Source organism: Ornithorhynchus anatinus, chromosome X5, assembly GCF_004115215.2.
Source record: "Ornithorhynchus anatinus isolate Pmale09 chromosome X5, mOrnAna1.pri.v4, whole genome shotgun sequence".
Lineage (NCBI taxonomy): Eukaryota > Metazoa > Chordata > Mammalia > Monotremata > Ornithorhynchidae > Ornithorhynchus > Ornithorhynchus anatinus.
In genome coordinates this window covers 40,660,258-40,670,026 of record NC_041753.1, presented here as the reverse complement: position 1 = coordinate 40,670,026, position 9,769 = coordinate 40,660,258, and the positions used below count along the sequence as shown (strand labels likewise).

At 45.9% G+C, this 9,769-nt stretch overlaps 1 protein-coding gene across 2 annotated transcripts in view; it reads left to right on the top strand.

Moving 5' to 3' along the window:
* The first annotated feature begins 1,399 nt into the window (after positions 1-1,399).
* DDX58 (DExD/H-box helicase 58) overlaps positions 1,400-9,769 on the top strand; it is a 47,425-nt gene continuing 39,055 nt past the window's right edge. The window contains exons 1-3 of one of the 2 annotated variants that reach the window (XM_029054874.2): positions 1,400-1,669; positions 5,270-5,404; positions 8,283-8,464. In XM_029054874.2, coding sequence (XP_028910707.1) covers positions 1,564-1,669; positions 5,270-5,404; positions 8,283-8,464 — 423 coding nt within the window. In that variant the 5' untranslated portion in view covers positions 1,400-1,563. The remainder of the gene's footprint in view (positions 1,670-5,269; positions 5,405-8,282; positions 8,465-9,769) is intronic. The other variant, XM_029054875.2, reaches the window with a different exon arrangement.

Below are 9,769 nucleotides of genomic sequence, written 5' to 3'. Positions count from 1 at the left end.
AATGTCATTGTTTATTGTTGTGTTGTACTTTCCCAAGCGTTTAGTTCAGTGCTCCGCACACAGTAAGCACTCAATAAATACATTCGAATGAATTTAAGAGACCCATTCCCTGCCCACAGTGAGCAAAGAGTCTAGGGAGTAGGTATTGAATGAATCCCCCCCCATTTTACAGCTGAGGAAACTGAGGTCCCACAGCAGGTGAGCAGCAGAGCTAAGGTTAGAACCCAGGTCTCCCAACTCCCAGCCCTGCGATCTTTCCATTAGTCCACGGTGCTTCATCGCGGACCGCGCTTTACTTTCTGCAGCAAGTCAGAGATGCCTCTAATAATGACAGTATTTATTAAGCAATTACAATAGGAGAAGCAGCATGGTGTAGTGGATAGCACCTGGGAGTCATAAGGTCATTGGTTCTAATCCCAGCTGAGTCACTTTTTTGCTAGGTGGCCTTGGGTAAGTCACTTCACTTCTCTGTGCCTCAGTTACCTCATCTGCAAAATGGGTCTTGAGATTGTGAGCCCTACTCTGCCACTTGTCTGCTCTGTGGCCTTGGGCAAATCACTTCACTTCTTTGTGCCTCAGTTACCTTATCTTTCATTCATTCATTTAATTGTATTTATTGAGCACTTGTGTGCAGAGCACTATACTAAGTGCTTGGAAAGTACAAAACCACAATCAAGAGAGGATCCCTGCCCACAACGGACTTGCAGTCTGCGGGGGTGCGGGGGGGGGGGGGGCACGGACAAACATCAAAACAAGTTAACAGGCATCGATATAAATAAATAGAATTATAGATATATACATATATATATATGTGCTGTGGGACAGGGAGAGGGTAAAATGGGTCTTGAGGCTGGGAGCCCTACTCCGCCACTTGTCTGCTGTGTGGCCTTGGGCAAGTCACTTCACTTCCCTGGGCCTCAGTTACCTCATCTGTAAAACGGTTCTTGAGCTGGTGAGCTCTACAAGGGCTGTGTCCAACCCGATTTGCCTGTAATATAAATAATAATGTTGGTATTTGTTAAGTGCTTACTATGTGCAGAGCACTGTTCTAAGAGCTGGGGTAGATACGGGGTCATCAGGTTGTCCCACGTGAGGCTCACAGTCTTCATCCCCATTTTACAGATGAGGTAACTGAGGCCCAGTGAAGTGACTTGCCCACAGTCACACAGTTGAGCAGTAACAGAGCCGAGATTGGAACCCATGACCATCGGTTGTATCGACCCCAGCGTTTAGTTCAGAGCCTGGCACCTAGCAAGCGCTCAACAAACATCATCATCATTATTAGAAGTTTCGATTTTCCCTCACCAGCATCTTTCGGTTTCCATTTCCTCAGCGGTGCCTCCGCCGCCCGTCGCTCGGCTTGGGGCGGTAGTCACGTGACTTAGGGGCGGAAGTGCGCCTGCGCAGTCTACTGTCTTCAAAGAAGGTCCCGACTGCCCCGTCCCTCCCTGCCTGCTTTGGACTTTTGCCGGGCCGAGGGTTGAACCGCCGCGGCGTCCAGCCAGGGGTAAGAATCGTAATAATCATAATCACAACACCTCGGAGCTGTAGAGGCGGAGAGAGATGACGGCCGAGGACAAGGAGAAGCTCAAGCTTTTCGGGGGTCATATACAGAAGATCCTCAACCCCAACTACGTCTTGAGCTACATGAACACCTGGTTTTCGGAAGGTTAGCGAGGGCTGCGGCTTTCGGACGGGACCACCCGTGGGAGGCGGTTGGTGCTTGTTCGAGAAGTCAGTTCCCAAAGAGCACCACGGATCGATCAGTCCGGGGGATGTGTGGAGCGCGTCCTGCGTGTGAGCACTGTACTGAGCACTTGGGAGAGTGCAGTACGACAGAATTAGTGGACACGTTCCCTGCCCTCAAGGAGCTTACGGTAAAATCAATTTTTAAAAAAAAGGTTGCCACTCTCGGGGGAAGAACCTCATCAGCAAAGGAGGGAATCCTTAATCTCCATTTTACAGATGAGGGAACTGAGGCACGGGGAAGTGAAGTGACTTACCCAAGGTCACACGGCAGACAAGTGGCGGAGCGGGATTAGAACTCAGGTCCTTCTGACTCCCAGGTCTGTGTTCCATCCACAAGGCCCTGCTGCTTCTCATCATTTGATATCTATCATTCTATATGGTAGCGTTTGATATTTTTGTCGGTGACATATAATAATAATGTTGGTATTTGTTAAGCGCATACTATGTGCCCAGCACTGTTCTAAGCACCGGGGTAGATAGAAGTTTAGCAGGTTGCCCCACGTGGGGCTCACAGTCTTAATCCCCATTTTACAGATGAGGTAACTGAGGCCCAGAGAAGTGAAGTGACTTGCCCAAAGTCCTCTGACTCCCAAGCCCGTGCTCTTCCCACTAAGCCATGCTGAGGCTATCTTCGTAGGGCAGAGTTTGTTTTCAAGCAGACAACAGAAAGTTGGAACGGGTGAAAGGCACCAGGAGGACAGATTTGGACTTCCAATTGCTTTGTTTGAGAGAGAGAAGTGAAAGGATGAAGTTCACTAGCAATAATAAATCAATCAGTGGGGGGGGGCGGGGAGGCAGACATATGAATAAATAAAATTACAGGTATGTACATAAGTGTAAGCTCATTGTGGGTGGGGAATGTGTTTGTTTATTGTTATAGTGTACTCTCCCGAGTGCTTAGTACAGTGCTTTGCACACAGTAAGCACTTAATAAATATGATCAATGAATGAATAAGTGTTTAGGGGCTGCACAGGGAGTGAATAAAGGGAGCAAGGCAGGATGGCAAAGAAGGGAGTGGGAGAAGAGGAAAGGAGAGCTTAATCAGGGAAAGCCTCTTGGCGGATGTGCCTTCAGTAAGGTTTGAAGTTGGGGAGAGTAATTGTTGGATATGAAGAGGGAGGGCATTCAATATCAGAGGCAGGATGTTGGGTGAGAGGTCGGAGGCAAGATAGAGGAACAGAGAGAAGGCTGGCGCCCTCTCGAGGTCGCACTTGGAGAGTTTCCAGTACTCTTCCATTCCTAGCTTAGGCAGTGGCTAGCCAGTGGAAGGCAATCTGCTACAAGTCAAGACTCCCCTGTACTGGGCAGCAGCGGCACGGGAGAGAGTCGAGGGCGGAGACTCAAGTTTACTGTGCGGAAGGAGGCAGTGGTCAACCACTTCTGTATTTTTACCAAGAAAACTCTGTGTATACAATATCAGAACAATTGCAGATGGAGGTGGGGCGTTGTGGCGGGATGTGTCCATGGTGTCGCTATGGGTCGGAGACGAAGCAACAGCATAAGACAAGAGGAAAGAAGGTTAGCATGAGAGGAGCGTAGTGTGCAGGCTGGGTTGTAGTGAGGTGAGGTAGAGGGCAAGGTGAATGAGTGCTGCCACTTGTCAGCTGTGTGACTGTGGGCAGGTCACTTAACTTCTCTGTGCCTCAGTTACCTCATCTGTAAAATGGGCATTTAGATTGTGAGCCCCACGTGGGACAACCTGATGACCCTGTATCTACCCCAGTACTTAGAACAGTGCTCTGCACATAGTAAGCACTTAACAAATACCAACATTATTGTTGCTTTAAAGCCGATGGTAAGGAGTTTCTGTTTGATATGGAGGTGGATGGGCAACCACTGGAGGATCTCGAGGAGTGGGGAAACGTGGCCTGAATGTTTTTGTAGAAAAATGATCCGAGTAGCAGAGTGAAATGCAAATTGGAGTGGGGTAGGGCAGGAGGCAGGGAGGTCAGCAAGGAGGCTGATAGAGTTATCAAGGCAAATAAGTCCTTGGACTATTGTGGTAGCAGTTTGGATGGAGAGATTTTAGCGGTGTTGTGAATATCAAGCCAACAGGATTTATAATGGATTGAATATGTGGGTTGAATAAGTGAGAGGAGTCAAGGATAATGCCAAGGTTATGGGCTTGTGAGACGGGAAGGATGGTGGTGTCATCTCCAGTGATAGGGACGTCAGGGGAAGGACAGGGTTTGGGTGGGAAGATAAGGAGTTCTATTTTAGACATGTTAAGTTTGAGGTGACGGTGGGACATCCAAGTAGACATGTCTTGATGGCAGGAGGAAATGTGAGACTGCAGAGAGGAAGAGAGAATAGGACTCGAGATGTAGATTTGTGCATCATCCACACGGAGGTGGCAGTTGAAGCCATGAGAGTGAATGAGTTCTCAAGGAAGTGGGTGTAGATGGAGAACAGAAGAGGACCCAGAACAGAATCTTGAAGTACACCCACAGTTATGGGTGGGAGGCAGAGGAGGAGCCCACAAAAGAGCCTGAGAATGAACAGAGAGGTAGGAGGAGAACCAGGAGAGGACAGTGTCAGTGAAGCCGAGGTTGGATCATGTTTCCAGGAGAAGGGGATGGTCGACAGTGTGGAAGGTAGCCGAGAGATCGAGGAGGATTAGGATGGAGTAGAGGCCATTGGATTTGGCAAGAAGGAGATCGTTAGTGACCTTTGAGAGGGCACTTTGTGAGTGAAGGGGATGGAAGCCAGATTGGAGGGGGTCAAAGATAGAATTAGAGAAGAGGAACTTGAGACAGTGGATGTAGACAACTTGCCCAAGGAGTTTGGAGAGGAGTGGTAGGAGGGAGATGGAACAATAACTGGAGGGAGCCATGGGTTCTAGGGAGGGTTTTTTTAGGATAGGGGAGGCACAGACATGTTTGAAAGCAATGGGGAAGAAGCCATCGGAGAGGGAACAGTTGAAGATGGCGATTAGGGAGGGGGCAAGTGTTTTGATAAGGTGCGAAGGGATGGGGTCAGATGTTCAGGAGGAGGGGGAGGATTTTGAGAGAAGGCAGGAGTCTTCTCTTGAGATGCTGTTGGGAGAGTTGAAGAAGGGGCAAGAAAGGGGAGGGCCAGGGGAGATTTTAGGGAGATCACACCTGATATTTTCATTTTCTCAGTAAAGTGGGTAGCCAGGTCATTAAGGGCAAGGGATGGGGGAGGCGGGGAGGTGGGGAGTTTGAGGAGGGAGTTAAACATCTGGAACAACTGGCAAAGGCAATGGGCATGGAGGTCCTAAGGATGGAGAACTAATTTGGCTTACTCTGCGCAGAGCACTACACTGAGTGCTTAGAAGAATATAACAGAGTTAGTAGACATGATCACTTCGTGAATTGCCTTCCAGGCCTTGGCTTTTTTTAAATGAGCCCAAGATACAGTCTTTCAAAAGCACCCACCTACACACACCCCCACATACCCCCCATTAGGGTTCTGGGTAACTTGGAGGTTTGGGACACTTTTTTGGTATCGTTCATTACTGTGACGTTTAACAATTCATGTTGTGTTTGACATCAACAGCGACGGTGGAGCATATTAAGGTCGAATTCACGAACAGGGGGGTGACCGCTTCTGCAAAATTGTTTCTCAAGTACCTACTGGAACTAACGGAGGACGGGTGGTTCCGAGGATTCCTGGATGCCCTTTATTATGCAGGTCAGTTTGTTTATTCTTCTAATTCATGGTTTCAAATGGCTTGGAATTTCCTGTGCCTCTTCTTCAGGGACAGTTCCAAATATCTGGCTGCCCAAGGCAGGGAAAACTTTTCCTGCCCCTGCTCCAGACTGCATCTTCACCCCATTAAAACTGACTTTCCCCCTCATTACTGTATTTAAAGTGCACAGATGACATTGCTTAAAAGCACTATATTCCAGGTACTTTGTGATTCTGCCATGGCATGTCTTTATGTGGAAGCTATATTGTAATAATAATGATGGTATTTCTTAAGCATTTACTGTGTGCCAGGCACTGAACTAAGCACTGGGGTGGATAGAAGCAAATCGAGTTGGACACAGTCCCTGTCCCATGTGGGACTCAGAGTTTCAATCCCCATTTTACAGATGAGGTAACTGAGGCACAGAGAAAGTCGAGGGACTTGACTGAGGTCACACAGCAGACAAGCAGTAAAGCCGGGATCAGAACCTCTGACTTTCTGACTACCAGGCCCTTTCTCTATCCACTTGGCCATGCTGCTTGTAAAAGACCAATCTGAGCTTTACTGCCTATGGCTAATGAGTAGTGAAGTTCCCAGTAGACCTCTGTCCAAGAGGAAAATGACCAGATTTTCAGGAATTCCAAGGAGGTCATTTTCTTGTAAATCACTGCAGCTGTGAACTCCTAGGAGAATCACAAAATGTGTCTGTAGAATTTTTTTTAACTCTTCCTCCCCCTTGCTTTGCTAATCTTTAGTGTTACAATGTTCAGTATCCTAGGCCCTTTGCCAGTATGTCTGACACTCGCTGTCTCCTGCTGTTTGCCTGATGAAATAGCTCCAGACAGATGTGCTTCTCACTCCTCAGTCAATCGGTCAGTGGATGAATATCATTTATTGAGCACTTAATATGTGCAGAGAACTACACTAAGCGCTTGTTAGAATGCAATAGAAATTAGTAGACATGATTTTTATCCTCACAGAGCTTCCAATCCAGCAGGGAGGCTGCCTTTTTTTTTAATGGTATTTAACTGCTCACTATGTGCCAAGCACTGTACTAAGTGCTGGGGTAGATACAAGATATCAGGATGGACACAGTCCCTGTCCCACATGGGGTTCACAGCTTGAATCCCCATTTTACAGATGAGGTAACTGAGGGACAGAGAAGTTAAACGACTTGCCCAAGGTCACCCAGCAGACAAATGGTGGAGCTGGAATTAGAACCCAGGTCCTCTAACTCCCAGGCCAGTGCTCTTTCCACTAGGCTGCACTGTTTCTCAATGTTTAATTGGGACTGCTTAGTTACTAATAATAGTATTAAGTACAAACTCTGTGCAAAGCACTGGGGAAAAAGTCTGTCCCCTCTACAGTCCACACTTCACTCTGCTGCCTGGATCATTTTTTTCTAAAAAATTGTTCAGTGCATGTCTCCTTCCCTCCTCAAAAACCTCCAATGGTTGCCCATCCATCTCCACATTAAACAGGCACTCCTTTTCATCACTTTAAAGACACTCAATCAGCTCTTTCCCCTCCTACCTTACCCTTCTGATCTCATTCAACAACCCGACCTGCACACTGCAGTCCATCAATTAATCATATTTAGCGCTTAGTGTGTGCAGAGCACCATACTAAGTGCTTGAAAGAGTACAGTATAGAGTTGGTAGACATGTTCCCTGCCCACAGTGAGCTCTTCCTTTAAGGTCACCCAAATCAGGGTACCTCAATCTTGTCCTTCTTTCCACCAATGTCCTCCATCTGGCCCAGAGCTCCCTCCCCTTCATATTCGACAGACCAGCATTCTCCCTTACCTGCAAAGCCCTTCTAAAATCACATCTCCTCCAAGAGCCCTTCTCTGATTAACCTCTCATTTCCCCTTTCCACCCTCCCCTATGCTGCACTTGACTGTGTACCCCTTGAGCACTTTAATACTCACCCCAGCCCCGCAGCGCATATCCCGATATTGTACCTTTTCCCCTATCTGTAATTTATTTTAATGTCTGTCTCCCCCTCTGCTCCTCATGGACAGGGATCATGTCCACCAACCCCACTGTATTGTACTCTTCTGAGTGCTTAGTGCAGTGGCTTGCTCACTCTAAGTGCTCAATAAATACCATTGATTGAATAGCTGGATGAAAATTAGATACTGCTCCCAAGCTCAAAGGGATATTGTGAAGGTGAGATAATATATGAAAATAATAAAAAAACCAAAATATAATTCTTGTTGTCTTCCTACCACATTTTAACAGTTGGTTGTCAAGTATTATTAGCATAATTTTACAGAACTGAAATCTAGAAAGTGCTGAACAAGAAATATTGGCCCATTAAAGAGTTACCACATTTTGGCATCCAAAATACACTGTGTACAAAACTTTCAGAATAATTTTTATTCTGGTTAAGTGATTTGCTCAAAGAATCGATGAGAGAGTCAGAAATAGACATTAACATTGAGGGATCTGTCAATACTTGAGTGTAATTATTAAGCAAATATGAATCCTTCAGATAAATGCCATTTACTAAAGTCCCTTCCAAAGTACTTCTGCAGTAGTTTGTTTTTATGGTCTTTGTTAAGCATTTACTATGTGCCAGGCACTGTACTAAGTGCTGGGGTAGATATAAACTAGTCAGGTTGGACACAGTCCATGTCCCACAAGGGGCTCACGGTCTTCAATCCCCATTTTACGGATGAGGTAACTGAGGCATGGGGAAATGAAGTGACTTGCCCAGGGTCACACAGCAGACAAGTGGCAGAGCTGGGATAAGAACCATGGTCCTTTGTCTCAGGCCTATGCTCTTTCCATTAGGCCATGTTGATTCCTAAGAGTTCCAACAAGGTTCCCATGTTTTTAATTGTTAACATGAGAAATGCAATCTCTTCTCTTTTAGAGTACAATGGACTTTATGAAGCAATTGAAAATTGGAATTTCCAAAAACTTGAGAGATTGGAGGAACACAGAGAATTGCTGAAACGCATACAGCCAGAGTTCAAAAACAGTGTCAAGCCAAATGACATCCTCCCTAATCTAAATGAGTGTTTAAAATCTCAAGAGATAGACGAGATTCGACAGGTACAATTAATTAATGCAGAGAATTGAATGTTTGTAAAATTTTGAAAACAAAGCTGTATATATGATCTGTTTCAATTAATTTAATGAAAGCATGAATAATGAAAATCCACAGATAATCCAGCTTTTTATTTAAGCCAATTTGTGCTAACTTTCCTTCTCCTCAAGCTTATTTCCAGAGCAGCTGCTCAATAACTGAACAGGCTGATAGTTTTGTCTCCTTTCTTCGTAACTTAATACTGGCTCTGTGGAGGCAATAGCGAGGAATCAAATTTTCAAAAGGTGGTCAGATCAACAGAAGAGAAGTAGAGAAGAAAAACACCTGAATAAAGTAATTGTATAATGCCGATTTGAGTTTATCACCTCTTTCTGTTCCTGCAAGCTACCTAGTGGAAGAATTAAAGAGAATAGAGGTACATAGAGAGGAATAATTGAGACTTGGCTACATGTTAGGAAAAATTAAATCATCCTAGGTGATACTTGCCCTCTATTTGTGAATTACACGATACTGGGTCGTTCAGTTGACGTAGCTCATGTCTGTATGCAGGAGTTACTTGTTCTTTGGCAATTACATGATAACTGTAGAGAGACAGTTTTCATGACCCCAGTGTTTGTTGGAAATGGGCCAAATGGTTTCAATCTCTGAGCCTATTTGGAAGCCATTGATATCAGTGACCAACAGCGTAGACCCTTATTGGACTTGGAAGGGATGTGGTTGGCACCAAGATCTCTCAGGCAGACATTAATACAAATAGATAAATGGTGGATAAGTGCTGTGGGGCGGGGCTGAGGGAGGGGTAAATAAAGATTGCAAATCCAAGTGCAAGAGTGGGAGTGGAAGAAGAGGAAAGGAGAGCTTAGTCAGGGAAAACCTCTCGGAAGAGGTGTACTTTTAATAAGGATTTGAAGGTGGGGAGAGTGATCTTCTTTTGGTTGTGAAGAGGGAGGGCATTCCAGGCTAGAGGCAGGATGTGGGCAAAAAGGGTTGGTGGCAAAATAGATGAGAGCGAGGTACAGTGAGTATGTTGGCATTAGAAGAGCAAAGTGTGTGGGCTACGTTGTAGTAGGAGAGTGGCGAGATGAGGTAAGGAGGGGACAAGGTGATGGAGTGCTTCACAGCCCATTGTAAGGAGTTTCTGTTTGATGCAGAGGTGGATGGGCAACCGCTGGAGGTTCTCGAGGAGTGGGGAAACATGGCCTGAATATTTTTGTAGAAAAATGATCCGGGCAGCCAAATGAATTAAGGATTGGAGTGGAGAGAGGCAGGAATCAGGGAAGCCAGCAAGGAGGCTGATACATTAATCAAGG